The 15530-nt window shown below is 41.2% G+C and overlaps 1 protein-coding gene across 3 annotated transcripts in view; it reads right to left on the reverse strand.

Annotated features, from left to right (window-relative positions):
* PDS5A (PDS5 cohesin associated factor A) overlaps nucleotides 1–7515 on the reverse strand; it is a 120030-nt gene extending 112515 nt beyond the window's left edge. The window contains exons 1-2 of one of the 3 annotated variants that reach the window (XM_043870733.1): nucleotides 7378–7515; nucleotides 6341–6518 (exon numbers count right to left, since the gene is read on the reverse strand). In XM_043870733.1, coding sequence (XP_043726668.1) covers nucleotides 6341–6478 — 138 coding nt within the window. In that variant the 5' untranslated portion in view covers nucleotides 6479–6518; nucleotides 7378–7515. Of the gene's footprint in view, nucleotides 1–6340; nucleotides 6519–7091; nucleotides 7112–7165; nucleotides 7307–7377 lie in introns of those variants that run through there. The other 2 variants (XM_043870732.1, XM_043870734.1) reach the window with 2 other exon arrangements.
* Nucleotides 7516–15530: the final 8015 nt, after the last annotated feature.

The raw sequence follows: 15530 nt of genomic DNA on the forward strand, positions 1-15530 counted from the left end.
TTAGGATGGACTGGTTGGATCTCCTTGCAGTCTAAGGGACTCTCAAGAGTCTTCTCCAACACCACAGTTCAAAAGCATCAATTCTTCAGCGCTCAGCTTTCTTTATTTTCCAACTCTCACATCCATACATGACCACTGGAAAAACCATAGCTTTGACTAGATGGACCTTTGTTGGCAAAGTAATGTCTCTGCTTTTAAATATGCTGTCTAGGTTGGTCATAGCTTTTCTTCCAAGAAGCAAGCGTCTTCTAATTTCATGGCTGCAGTTACCATCTGCAGTGATTTTGGAGCCTCCAAAAATAAAGTTTCTCACTGTTTCCATTGTTTCCCCATCTATTTGCCATGTAGTGATGGGACCAGAAGCCATGATCTTAGTTTTCTGAATGTTGAGTTTTAAGTCAACTTTTTCACTCTGCTTTCACTTTCATCAAGAGGCTTTTTACTTCCTCTTTGCTTTCTGCCATAAGGGTGGTGTCATCTGTGTATCTGAGGTTATTGATATTTCTCCCAGCAATCTTGATTCTAGCTTGTGCTTCATCCAGCCCAGCATTTCACATGATGTACTCTACATGTAAGTTAAATAAGCAAGGTGACAATATACAGCCTTGACGTACTCCTTTCCCAATTTGGAACCAGTCAGTTGGTTCCATGTCCGGTTCTGACTGTTGCTTCTTGATCTGCATACAGTTTTCTCAGGAGGCAGGTAAGGTGCTCTGGTATTCCCATCTCTTGAAGAATTTTCTACAGTTTGTTGTGACCCACACAGTCAAAGGCTTTGGTGCAGTCAATAACGCAGATGTTTTTCTGGAACTCTCTTTCTTTTTTGATAATCCAACAGATGTTGGTAATTTTATCTGCTTCCTTTTATCCAGCTTGAATATCTGAAAGTTCATGGTTCATGTACTATTGAAGACTGGCTTCAAGAATTATGAGCATTACTTTGCTAGCCTGTGAGATGAGAGCAACTGTGCGGTAGTTTGAACATTCTTTGACATCGCCTTTCTTTAGGACTAGAATGAAAACTGGCCTTTTCCAGTCCTGTGGTCACTGCTGAGTTTTCCAAATTTGTTGTCATAATGACTGCAGCACTTTCACAGCATCCTTAGGATTTGAAAATAGCTCAACTGAAATTCCATCACCTCCACCAGCTCTGCTCGTAGTGATGCTTCCTAGGCCCACTTGACTTAGCACTGCAGGCTGTCTGGCTCTAGGTGGTAATCACACCATTGTCGTTATCTGGGATATGAAGATCTTTTTTGTACAGTTCTTCTGTGTATTCTTGCTACCTCTTCTTAATATCTTCTGCTTCTATTAGATCCATACCATTTTTGTCCTTTACTGTGCCCATCTTTGCATGAAATATTCCCTTGGTATCTCTAATTTTCTTGAAGAGATCTCTAGTCTTTTCCATTCTATTGTTTTCCTCTATTTCTTTGTATTGATCACTGAGGAAGGCTTTCTCATCTCTCCCTGCTATTCTTTGGAACTCTGCACTGCACTTTGGAACTATGGCACTGAACTATACACTTAAAGATGATTAAAATAGCAAATTTTATTTTATATGTATTTTATTTACCACAATAAGGTTTTTAAAAGTTGCTGTTTTATTTTTATTTTATTTTTTTGCTGTCTTCTGCTTTATTGACAAGCAAATTGTTCAAAAATGTTCTCACGATTCAATAATTACAAAGACTCAGACTTACATTAAAAAAGTAAAAACCAGAACCCCCAGCAGGTGCCAGCCCCCTTGGAAGGCCCGGGGGGCGGGCAGGCAGGTGCTGGGCGCGTGGCATGCACGGGCAGGCCGTGGTGCCCACGTCACTCAGCGCCGACTCATGGGAAATGCATGTCTTCCACAGCGTGGCGAGGACATCGGCTGGCAGGGGGCAGAGGGAAAAAGGTTGCTGTTTTAAACTATTAGGTTTAGGGGTAGCTTGTTACACACCAGCTGATAACTAGAAAAATTCCTCTACACAAATGGAAATTTAAAATAAAAGCTGTACTGCATGAAGCATTACTTCACAAATGTATACTGGCTATATTTTAGGACTTCATTTTAAGAAATCTTGCGTCTCCATTTAATTTCTTATTTTCTTAGCACAATCTTCTGTAATACATTTATTAAAATAAAATATATAGACAAAATCCAGACTTGAAATTATACACTAAACTACCTGTAAAATTAGCATACCATGTGGCAACTAGGAATAAATAAAAAGTCATTTATGCAAGTGAAAATGATTATAACCAATCAAGTATTTCTGAGGTCCACCTGAGGGGAAGGAAAAGGAAAGAATTCATGGTCTTCCTGCAATCTATTCTTCCCCCTTCCAACCTAGGTTCTTATGAGAAAAGGGAGTGTTCTACCTAAGTCAAGCCCACCATATCCTAACTCATATTAAAGTATCCCACGGGCCAGACTACAGAAAGCAGAAGTGAGAACATGGGGAAGAGGGAGAATGATGGACACAAAGAGAAAGATTATAGAAAAATACAAAGAAAACACAGAAGTAGCACCTAGTGGGAGAAAAATGGGGGACATTTTCAGAATAATAAAACTCTATGACTTACTCTTTCCTAATTCTTAGCATCACGGTAGTAAGTATTTGGGGTATGGAGACCTGTCTGGGCAGTGAACTCTGAAAGCAGCTAACAGAAACGGATGTAAGTAACAAACTTCATCCTAATACCCACCTTCCTTTAAAAACCAAGGCTGATTAAGGCCTCCCACTTCCAAAAGAGCAAGAACAGAAAAAAAAATAATATGTGGCATATAGCTTTGTAATACGTGACCTGAGAGAGACTGTGTAACAGTCCATGGGCAGAAGCACTTAATGGAATTTGTACAATACTGTTTATAGGTTTATCTTGAATGTGTTACAAAACTTATGAGGCATGACTCTTGCATTCGTTTCAGAATCCTTAATTAAACAGGAGGATGGATATTTGTGAACTACATATCTTGATGCTTAATGTAACACTGGTATTAAAAAATGTCTACTATCCTTCCTAACAGCTAACTTTTATATGACTTTTAATATTTCTATAACTGATCTAAATAACAAAACCATTAATGATAGTTTTCAGCTTTATGTGACTAGGGTTGGTCACAACCTCTCAGAATCAGTTTCTTTATCTGGAAAATCTGAACAAAACCAAATAACTTATAAGCTACCTTCTAGTTCTAAAATTATAAATATCTACTTTATCATCTCTAGTATGCAATCTCAGATAAAGTACTTAGTTACAATTCAAAATATTTTCAAATCATCCTTCATTTTCAAAAATAAGAATACTTCTCTAAACCAATATTAATACATATTACTTATTCATTCATTCAACAAATATATGTTGAGCACCTAACTGTGAGGCTTCCCAGGTGGCACAGTGGTAAAAAATCCACCTGCCACAGAGGACACACAGGAGACGCAGGTTCAATCCCTGGGTCAGGAAGATCCCCTGGAGTAGGAAATGGCAACCCACTCCAGTATTTCTGCCTGGCAAATTCCATATGGACAGAGGAGCCTGGTGGCTACAGTTCATGGCGTTGCAGAGTTGGACATGACTGAGCACACACACATATAAACTAAGCACTGGGAGGATACAAAAGTAAACAAACAGATGTGGTATTCATGAAGCTTACAGAGAAGTTGGGACACAAACCAAATAAACACAAGCATAAATGTAATACCACATCTGTAACAAGTGGCATGAAGGAATTAAGAGAGTATATAACAGGAAATCTAAGAGACTTCCCTTAATGAAAAGGGAGGAAGAGTACGTATATGGGTTACATAATGTAAAATCTGTCTCGGCAGAAATGAACATGACACGTTTAAGGAACTGACAGAATGGCAGTGTTAACTAGATGTAAAAAGAGAGTAGTTCCTTGGAAACAGAAATGAAAACTTCTAAAATACAAAAGTATGTTTTAGCTTTTTCAAAGACACACTCTAAGAATTACTTTCAAGAAACCTTGAAAGCATCACAATAGTTTCTCTCTAATGTTAAGAACACAAAATCCTGTCCTATATTTCTCCGCAAAAGACCAAATTAACTCTCATTGATTCCCTTCCCCTTTTCACTTTACTGTTTTCCACTGCATGATAAAAATCACAGCTTCCTTGATCAACTTCCTTTAGATTCCTTAGAAGAAAGCAGCCATAAGAATAAAAAGATACATGATGCTATTGCCCTGGCTCTGCCACTAACCAGTCCCATGACTGATCTTGGTAAATGTTAGTTGGCCACTTTGGGTCTAACTTTTATTATCTAGGGAAAAAAAGGAGTTCTGAAATTTCTTTTAGGATCCTTCTGAAAGGAAAATGCCTGTTCCATTCTTGAAAACTGAAGAATATGGACCAAACATCTCTGAATTCTACTGGCCAGGGTTTTACTAGCCTTTAAGCCCTCCTCCTCACAATACTTGAACATTGTTGCTATAATAATAATAAACTACTGAATTTATATAAGTTACAAACAACACAAAAATTATAAAAAATATAGTTATATATTATTTAAAATCTATGCTAGTAAGAGAGTAATACTTTAACTAAACATGGATCCCTAAAAAGTACAGTGTGAATTGGTGGTATAGTGGTGAGCATAGCTCCTTCCTAAAAAGTACAAAGTCAAAATCACCTTACAAAGCAGTAGGAAGACAAAAATCATAAGAATTCTTGAAAAAGCAACATTTTAGCAATAGGACATTCAACTTGATTAATATGTATATCAAATTTAACTTCCAAAAGAACTCATAACAAATGAATATTCTAACCATATGCTCATTCTAGACTGTCAATTTAGTTAAAAAATACTTCTGACATTTAATCTACTTTCAAATAGAAGATGTATATACAATCATAACTTTTTAAAAACCAGATTATCCATCACCAGAATTCAGGTTTCCATATTCTTAATATGAAAATAATAGAAAGATCTACAATTTTACTTAATTTATATCTCATAAGTCATATTTCAGCATCTCAAAAATTTAAAATAATAAGAGTACAACCTTAAGAAGCATCAATTAAGCACCCCACTTCATGTACAGTCTTTAGTATCAAGATTTATTTTGATGGAAGGTATTGTGTCCTATTCCTTCCAAATGGGCAGCAAATTGTAGGATCCAACTAGATTTTCAGAAACAAACTACAGGAACACTTTTAAATATTAATCACTCACAACACTGTTAACATTTACCAGGCACTAGACTAAGTTCTAACAGCAAAGGGGCAAGATTATTTTCTAAAATACATTTCAACAAGTTGCCCAAGGGGAAGACTGGCAAGGCGTCAATATTGTTGCTTTCCTCACCTTCCACACACTCTAACTGATTAGTAAAACTCTGAAATGTCTCTTGGATTGTTCCCTATCTCTCTATTCCCACTATCACAGCCCCACTTCATGATTTCAACATCTTTGACCTAAACTACAGTTTAACAGTCTCCTAGCTGGACTCCCTGTCTCGTCTTCCCCTATTCCAATCCAACCCCCAATGGTGACCAAAAAAAAAATGTTTTTAGCACTGCCAAATGTTCCTTAGGAGTCAAAGATGCCATGGTTGAGAACTACTGCGTCAAGCTGATCCCTTAATAAGAGTAACACTTACTTTGTAAGGCTGTGGCCACAATCTATAACCATGCAACAGAAAACAAAAAATTAACTTACCTAAAGCCTGAAACTTACAACCTTCACATTAGGCCCAGCATGTTTAAAAATAAGCTGACCCCTTATAAAATAAGCCATAATCACCATCCCTTAAAACCGCTTTGAACATGTGGACATAAGTCATCACTCTGAATTTTGAAAAGTCAGTACTTTCTGTTAAAGTTTAATCATACTATTTACATATTTAAGTTTTTGGATATCAGAAAATTGTGATAATTTTTAAAATGCATTTTGCACTTAAATCAGTCTCCTAGAAGCTGATGAAAACCCTCCTAGGCAAATTATTGCCTACCTTTAAAGCTGGAAGCTACTTTGAATAGTATTCTCAAAAATATTTCTAGACAAAAAAAAACCTTAAAAAATACTCCAATTTTTATACTTAGAGGAAAAAAAAGAAGTAGAATTAAAAAATATCACATACATACTCTTTTAATTTCCCATAATGATATGTCCTTAACAGAGATTACTATTCTAAGATACAGCCAAGACAGAACGATACCTTTCAGAAGGGGGTAAAAGAAAAGACGTAAAATATCTTTAAAAAAAAAAAAAAAAAAAAGCCTGGTAGGTGAAACTTAAGGCCAGGCCCAGCAGAGCAGTAATACCACTGGAGAGAGCACCTCCTACCACAAACGTCTGAAGTGTGAACATTCTGTCCAGAGAAACTTACCTTCAGTCGTTTGATCATTTCGTCCGTGGTGATCTTGTCGGTGATCTCCTTTACCCCCGGAGGGTAAGCGATCTTCCCGTCGGCACTCACGACGCCGCAGAGGGCAGTGGCAGGCTTGGGCTGAGCGGTGAAGTCCATCCTGGGGGACAACTTTTCTTTCACGGTCCTCTACCGGCCTCTATCGGTCAGAAAACAAAAGTTCAGCGGGAAAGGGGCGACTTTGTAACCTCTTTTTTCATTTCGAAAATCCTAATCTGCAAAGGGTCCTTTCTCCAGGGAGGCCGGGGGCTCGGCGGCGGCCTCCATACCCGCTCCTTCCCGGGGTTTGGACCCTGGTGGCCGCCTCGCCGCCCCCACCCACGCGGGCCCCGCAGACCCCGGGCCCTCCCGGCTCCCTGGCACCGGCGGCCGCGGGAAGCGCCGAGCAGCGCCAGGAGTTTCCCATTCCCCCTTTCACAATGAAATCCCACCCCCAAGCACCGAGGTCCGAAGTTTGGAGGCCTCGAGAGCCCAGCGAGGCCCCTAAGGCCCCGGCTCGGTCAGAGAGAAGCCTCGAATGCCCGCCCGGCCGGTCCCCTCCGGGAAAGGAGACGCGAGGCCTATAGGGCTCGGCTTAGGCCGCAAAACTAGGGACCCAACGGGACCTACACGCAGCGGCGGCTCCTGGGAACCTACGCCCTTGCCGGGCAAAGCTTCGGGACCCCCGGTGTCCCCGCCACGCTCCCGCCCCTCCCGTGTCCCGGTCCCTCACCCCCGCGTGAGGGGAAAACAAGCTGCCCTCCGCCCCGAACCCCAAGCCAGGAAGCGGCTGACGCGGCTCCGCACTTCACATTTTGTTCCTTCAACTTCGGCTCAGGGACCCCGGCGGCTTCTCTCGCCCCCGGCCACTCGGCGCCGTCCGGTGCCGCCGAGGCCTTACCGGCACCTCCAGGCAGCCCCGCCGGGCCTCCGTCCCGCGCCCCCCACCCCCTCCGGTCTCCCCTTCCGTCCCCTCCCTCCCCAGCCGAGGGCGGGAGCCGAGCCGCCGCCGCCTTTACCTCCTCCTCATGCGGGCGGAAGGTGCATCGAGCGCCCGGGCCTCTGTCAGGTGGTTGCGCCGCCGCCCCTCTCCGGGCTGCACACAAAGCGGCTCCGCGGGTCCCGCCGCCGCCGCCGCCCGCCCCGGAGCGGCGCTGGGGCTGGCGGTGCCGAGGAGGAGCAGTCGCCGCGGGGGGAGACGCGGGGCGAGTGAGAGCTGGGCGGGGAGACACTGCCGCTCTCCGTCTGGCAGAGGAAGAGCAGCCTCGGAGAAGGCTCCTCCGGGAGCGTGTGCGCGTGTGTCCGCCCCGGACCCCGGCTGCCCGCCCGCCAGCACCTCGCGCCGGCCGGGTCCGCCGACCCGGACCCGGACGCCCCTCGCAGCGGCGCGCGCGCGGCCGTCCGTGCTCCCGGCAGCCGGCGCCTCTCGCACACACCGACCGGTCACGCGAGCGGCGCGAGAGCACGCGAGAGCAGGGCGCGCGCCTCGCTCCCGCCCCTTCCTCCGCCGGCCTTGCCTCCGCCTCCCTCGGGCCTCAAGCGGCGGCGCGCGGAGCAAACAGCGCCGCCACCCGGTTGGCGCCAAGACCTGCCGCACCGAGCGCCTTCGGGAGGACCGGACCCAGAAGGCGAGCAGAGGAGGAGCCTGGCTGGCGGGAAGCGACCCGGCGCCCGCGGCCTTTTGAGGCCAAGTTGGATGAACGGAGTTTTTTCACTGTTTGCCGCGGAGATGAGTTCATGACTTTTGGGGTTCATCCTAAACGACGTGGATGGACATGGTTGAAAAATGGTTAATTAGTCGGTGATAACGAACTGATTTCCTCCCAAGGGACAGAAGATCTGCAACTTGAGGAAAAGTTTTGCAACATGGCACAACGTATGCTGCTCATTCTTGTTTCTTTTGACAGCCACCTCTCCTCTTTAGATGTCTAAAATTAATATTTTGAAAACTGCAAAATATGAAAATTGCACTGAGTCCAGTAGTTCTCAAAGAATAGACGAAATTTCCTGGACGGCACTCCCAAACCTAGAAAATCAGGATTTCTGAGACTGGACTTCAGAAATAAGCATGTTTACAAATTGGATAGATAGGTCTAATGAATATGGAGTAACTCGTTAAAAAAAAAATATACCAAAGGATAGCTTTTTCTTTCATCCAAAGGAAAACCCGATGCAGTGGTGTTTGAGCAGTTTAAAATAAAAAGCTGAAGCAGATGGACCTCGGGAGCACATATATAATTTCCAAAGATGAAGTTAAAAAGAGAAAATAATTTGAAATAGTCTGCAGCTCTTGAAACCGATTGCTACTGTAGTTTGAAATGATATTTGATTATTTAAATTCTTGATGGATATTAATTGATCTTTTCCACATCCTTTGTTTGATCTTAAAAATATTATAAGGGCTGCCCTCACTGAACTGTTTTTCAAGTAATATACAAGGAAGCAATTATCTCAGAATCTAACACACCACATTTGCTGATTTGCTAGAACTCTGCCCAAAAGTCAGAACTTGGTTCTTAGACATTTAGAGTAGCAGGCAGAATCCATTAAGAAAGCTTCATCCAAACTATTAAACTGACCAAAACCTACACTGTTTTTAGGCTCTTTCTCTCACATATGATTTTTAAAAATCTGTCACGTTTAAATAAAGAGGGATTTTTATTTTCATTCTTGCCATTATTAATTTACCCATTACTAAATGGAGTTTTGTATATATCCATAAAATTGTAATTTTAACTACCTACTTTGTTAATAATGTTTGATTTTATAAACACTCAAAAGATAGTACAAGATAGTATACAAGATAGCTTCCTTGTATATTACTTGAAAAGATAGTAAGCCCTAAGGATCGTAACACATCAATAGGTTGAACTTATAAATTCTAAATTGTAGGAATTCTGAAATTTCTGTTTTTAATTCCTTTTTAAAAAACATTTCCACTTACAGTAAATGAGAAGTGATACATTCATTTGTGAACAATTATGTGAAGAGGGCCTACTATACTAGGCATTGTTTTGAGCACTGAGAATAAAATCTGTAGTGGGAAAGAGAACAAACATCGCTGCCTGTTGTGGTAGAGCTTAATTTATTGGGCGAGAGATAGACAAAAAAATTAATAAATTGCTATGGAAGAAAATGAAGTAGAGAAGAGGGACGATGCAGACCACATACAACCTTTTAGGCCTTCTACCTTTGGAAAGACTTTGGCACATACTCTGAGAAGGAAGTGCTTTAAAAAGAGAAGTGATATGATTTATGTTCTATGACCTAGGCAACCTTGGACAAACTGCTTAATTTTTCTGTGCCTCATTTTCCTCATCTGTAAAACAGGGATAATTGTTTTTATTTCAGAGAGTCATTGTGAGGGATAAATAAATTAACATTTGTAAAGTGCCTAGAACAGTAACTGGTACATACTAAGCTCTACATAATTTTTTAATATATGTAAAATGAAAGAGTAACTCTAGCTGCTAGGCTGAAAATAATGAGGAGATGCAAATGTAGAAGTAAGATAACCAAGTATAAGACTACTGCAAAAATTCCAAAGAGAGATGGTAGGACTAGGTAATAACAGTGGACGTGATGAAAAAAATTAAAAAAAAAAAAAGAAAAGAGTTAAGGAAATAAGGTGACTCCAAAGTTTTTGGCCTGTGTAGTGAAGGATGAAGCTATCTTTAACTGGGAAGGGGAGGACTGTGCTTGGGATAGCTTTCGTCAGGATGTCTTTTAGAATCTAAGCTGTTTAAAAGTTAATTTAGCAAACAGCTCCTGAGCTCCTGTAAGGTATTGTGCTAGGCACTGGGCAAATATTTAGAAAAGAAGAAGACAAAGTTCCTGCTCCTGACGGGATCAGAGTCCAATGGAGGAATCACAGGCATATGTCCCATAATTGAGGCAAGGCTGTGATTTATTCCACAATAGGGATTTAAATTGTATTGTCTAAGAGCCTAAGACAGGAATGCTATGGGAACTTCCCAAAGGGAGGGCTGTTTGAGGCTGGGCACTGGAGGGTGAATTGTTACTGAGTAGTTGTTGTGAGAAGAGCAATAGCTAATAGAGATAACCACAAGGTGAAAAAAGGCTTGGAGGTAATTAAGTGCAATTTCTTTTTGAGGAAAAGACTTTGGTGTGATTAGAACAATAATTGTATAAAAGAGTGGCTTGACTTTGTGAGCCTTATTCTGCCCTCATATAATTTCCATCAGCCCCCCTCCCATAGACACATGTACAAACATACAATCTATGTACAAAATGACATCCAATGCAGCTTCAGGACAAACCCCCAACCCCCTATTTCAATCACCTTACCAACCATAAATTCTTCCTACATAGAAATTCTAGATCCAAACTCTGGGGCACCACAACAATGGAAATGTTTCACACTTGCTTTGTCCAGTAGGTCCTAACCACATGCAACTATAAAATGCCTGAAAAGTGGCTGATGAAATGGAGGAACTAAACTTTTAATTTAATTTAAAAAATCTAAACAGCGATATGTGGCTAGTGCTTGCTATATTGGACAGTGCAGTTCTAGAGAACAGAGTTTGTAGGAGTGATTGACAGAAGGTGAGGGTAGAGGATAAACTGTGTTCGCACTAAATACTGCAGAGGTTGAACAGAGTGGCAGTTTCAAAGGATGAACTGGGGTAATAGGAGACTAAAGCCATTTATAGTGAAAGTGAATGAAGGTAAAAATACCAACAGAAAAAAATGCAAAAATATCTAAGATATTTAAAGCAGATTTTATAAATATGTGTTTTCTATTTATCTGAAATTCTTTATTTGCTTTTCAACTTAAAATGTAACTAGCTAAGTTTATCCTGAGTAATTTCACAAATTACAAATTTGAAACTTCCATGTACCTCTGCTCCCAGAGAAATTTTAATGATATGTCATAATTAGTGAAACTAAAAAAATGGTATTTTATTTTAGAGTCTTTCCAGATATCACTGAAGCTTGGCTAGAACAAATATATGTAGGCACAGGATAATACCATATCTATCTGTGGTGAATGAAATGAATTTTACATGTTTCACTGATGACTAAAAATATAAAGTCTGAATCATTTTGGCTTAGTGTGATCAAGATGTTAATGATTAACTTGTTTGTCATGGTAATTTAAAGACTTTATTTGAATCCTGTCTGATATCTTTGGCTTGATGCACATCTCTTTTCAATTTAAAGTGTGAAAGCTGACCTGCATCATTAATTATATTAGCTTTCTTAAAATTGTTTTTATCAAAATTAAGTATTATTTAGCAAACTAAGACTAAATATTTTCAAATACAAAAGAAACTACAAATATAAACAACTTGGGTAAATCTTAGTGAGATAATATGATAACCTGTTTATAAAGTTCAAAAGCAAGGCTCAAGATGTTGGTTACCCCTGGAGTACAAGGCAACGCAGGGAACACAGGAAGACCGCAGGGGAAATGAATATATAGATGGATATGTTCTTGTTAAAGCTTTCTTCTTCGGTGTAGTGGTGGCTTCATATATGTTCACTATGTGATAGGTGAATGGAAGGATGAATGAATGAGGGCAATCCATGAGCCAATAAGGGATGTGTTTATAACCCAAGTAACGTTCAGTCGCTCAGTCGTGTCTGACTCTTTGCGACCCCAAAGACTGCAGCACGCCAGGCTTCCCTGTCCTTCACCAACTCCTGGAGCTTACTCAAACTCGTGTCCACTGAGTTGGTGATGCCATCCAAACATCTCTTCCTCTGTCGTCCCCTTCTCCTCCTGCCTTCAATCTTTCACAGCATTAGGGTCTTTTCTAGGGAGTCGGTTCTTTGCATCAGGTGGCCAAAGTATTGGAACTTCAGTTTCAGCATCAGTCCTTCCAATGAATTTCAGGACTAATTTCCTTTAGGATTGACTGCTTTGATCTCCTTGCTGTCCAAGGGACTCTCAGGAGTCTTCTCCAACACAACAGTTCAAAAGCATCAGTTCTTTGGTGCTCACCCTTCTTTATGGTCCAACTCTAACATCCATATATGACTACTGGAAAAACCAAAGCTTTGACTAAATTGACCTTTGTAGACAAAGTAATGTCTCCGCTTTTTAATATGCTGTCTAGGTTTGTCATAACTTTTCTTCCAAGAAGCAAACATCTTTTAATTTCGTGGCTACAGTCACCATCTGCAGTGATTTTGGAGCCCAAGAAAATAAAGTCTCTCACTGTTTCCATTGTTTCCCCATCTATTTGCCATGAGGTGATGGGACCGGATGCCATGATCTTAGTTTTCTGAATGTTGAGTTTTAAGCCAGCTTTTTTCACTCTCCTCTTTCACCTTCATCAAGAGGCTCTTTAGTTCCTCTTCACTTTCTGCCATAAGGGTGGTGTCATCTGCATATCTGAGGTTATTGATATTTTTCCTGGCAATCTTGATTCCAGCTTGTGCTTTATCCAGCCCTGCATTTCACATGATGTACTCTGTATAAGTTAAATAAGCAGGGTGACAATATGCAGCCTTGAGGCACTCCTTTCCCTATTTGGAACCAGTGCGTTGTTCCATGTCCAGTTCTAACTTGCTTCTTGACCTACATACAGGTTTCTTAGGAGGCAGGTGAAATGGTCTGGTATTTCTATCTCTTTAAGAATTTTCCACAGTTTGTTGTGATTCACACAAAGACTTTAGCATAGTCAATGAAGCAGTAGATGTTTTTCTGGAGTTCTCTTGCATTTTCTATGATCATTGGCAATTTGATCTCTTGTTCCTCTGTTACCAAATGTTATGATTAATCTTATTCAGGGAAGCTGAAATCCAGAGAGAAAAAAGACAAGCATAAGACATTTTATATTACACCTTAATATTAAAAAGAAATTATATCCCCCCCAAGGGCTTACCTGTTGGTTCAATGGTAAAGAATGCGCCTGCTAACACAGGAGATCCCAGTTCCATCCCCTGGTCCCGAAGGAACCCACATGCCTCAGAGCAACTAAGCTTGTGCAATTACAACTACTGAGCCAGTGCTCTAGAGCCTGTGAACTGCAATGACTGGGCCCGCTTGCCGCAACTCCGGAGGCTGTGCACCCTCGAACCCGTTCTGTGTAACAGGAGAAGCCACGCAAAGAGAAGCCTGCACACCGCAGCTCGAGAGAAGCCCCTGCTAGCCACAACCACAGAAAGCTTGGCAAAGCAACAGAGCCCCAGCGCAGACAAAAATAAATACATACATTTAAAAAATAATTTAAAAAATGATAGCCCCCAAAGTCAAAGAAATTCTGTCCCCATGATAATTTTTTTCTAATGATGGTAGTAAAATGAAAAATTATTTGGAATTATGTCTTACATGAATGCCACTTTGCAGCCCTTCCTTAAATTGCTAGCATTTGGATGATAAGTGATTATAAAATGGAAAGAATTGTCAAGGTAATTAAACTTTCAATAATCACCTTGAAGTATATTTTTATTATGAAGTCTGGGATTCCAGCCTTTTAATGTTATATATGACTAAAATATACAGGAAAGTAAACTTATGACAAATACTTCCTTATGGTAAAGGCAGAAGAGACTCATTTCTGGAAATATGTTAGGGAGGATAATCATGGCCTCCCTCCTGCAAACTCTTTTAAGAGTTGTTCGGATCATAGTCCTATATATTTCCTCTCTTTCTCTTTCCGTCCCTCTCTCTGTGCCCTGCCCCGCCATGCCCCCTTCCCCACAGCTAACTGAGCCTGCAGTGGCTGAGCTGAGCCAAACAAAATATCATGAGAGGCTGTGAACTAAAACTCAGCAACAGATGGAACTTTTAGCTGAATTATATCAATGTAAAACAGTAAAGGTCTTCAGCTTTCTACATAGGAGTACGCTAAGGAGAACAGAGCTGTCCTAATTTTTGTCCCAACTGGTCCATTTTTCTTGGACTCCACATAAGCGTTGTTTCTTTACAGTAAAATCTCTTTCACTTGAACTAATGTGAGTAAATTCCTGAACTTTAAATACCAAATATAACCTGATTTAGAAATAGCAATTGGACTTCATGAAATCTTAACCATGATCCACGAAACTAGCTTGACTGAGTCAATTTTGTCATTTAGTCCTGAAGTCATGCCTGATTCTTTGCAACTGCATAGACTATAGCCTGCCGGCCTCTTCTGTACATGGAATTTTCCAGGCAAGGATACTGGAGTGGGTTGCCATTTCCTCCTCTGGGGATCTTCCCCAGACAAGGGATTGAACCTGTGCCTCTGCGTTGGCAGGCAGATTCTTTACTACTGAGCCACCAAAGCCTAGACTGGGTCAAATAGTGCCCTCCAAATTAATGTCTACTTGGAACCTCAGGTCATGACCTTATTTGGAAGTAGGGATTTTGCAGGTGTAATTAGTTCAGAGGAAGTCATACTGGATTAGGGTGGGCCCTAAGTCCAATGGCTGGTGTTATAAAAAAGACAGACATCGAACAAGGCCAGGGGATTAAAGAGGCAGAGATTGGAATCAGGCAGCTGCAAGCCAAGGAATGCCAAGGATTTCCAGCAAACATCGGAACTAAGGAAAGAGGCAAGGGAAGATTCTTCCCTTGAGCCTTGAGAAGGAGTATCACCCTACTGACACCCTACTGACACCTACTGACACCTTCGGCCTCCAGAACAAGAGGAGAATGAATCTCTGTAGTTGTAAGCCACTGCACTGATGATACTTCGTTACAACAGCCTTAGGAAATTCATACATCAGCCATATGTAAAATCTGTCCTAAAGTGGATTAGTAGCTATAAAGAAGTAAAAGCATTTTACCTTCTGTAAGACAAATTTCATCACTCTCATTTTTGGACCTAACATTTGCTTATTTTTGAAAGAGAAAATTTGTAGAACATTTATATATAAATGTTATATAGATAGTTGTTTATATATAATTGTTCTATATATGTTGTTCCCTTGCTAAGTCATGTCCAATTTTTTGCAACCCCATGGGTTGCAACCCCTGTCCTTCACTTTTTCCAGGAGTTTGCTCAGATTCATGTCCATTGAGTCAGTGATACTATCTAATCATTCATGTCGCCCCCCCACTCTCCTCCTGCCCTCAATCTTTCCCAGCATCAGGGTCTTTTCCAGTGAGTTGACTCTTCGCATCAGGTGGCCAAATTATTGAAGCTTCAGCTTCAGCATCAGTCCTTCCAATGAGTATTCAGGGTTGATTTCCTTCAGAGTTGACTGGTTTGATCTC

The sequence above is a fragment of the Cervus elaphus genome, chromosome 17, assembly GCF_910594005.1.
Source record: "Cervus elaphus chromosome 17, mCerEla1.1, whole genome shotgun sequence".
In the NCBI taxonomy this organism is placed as follows: domain Eukaryota; kingdom Metazoa; phylum Chordata; class Mammalia; order Artiodactyla; family Cervidae; genus Cervus; species Cervus elaphus.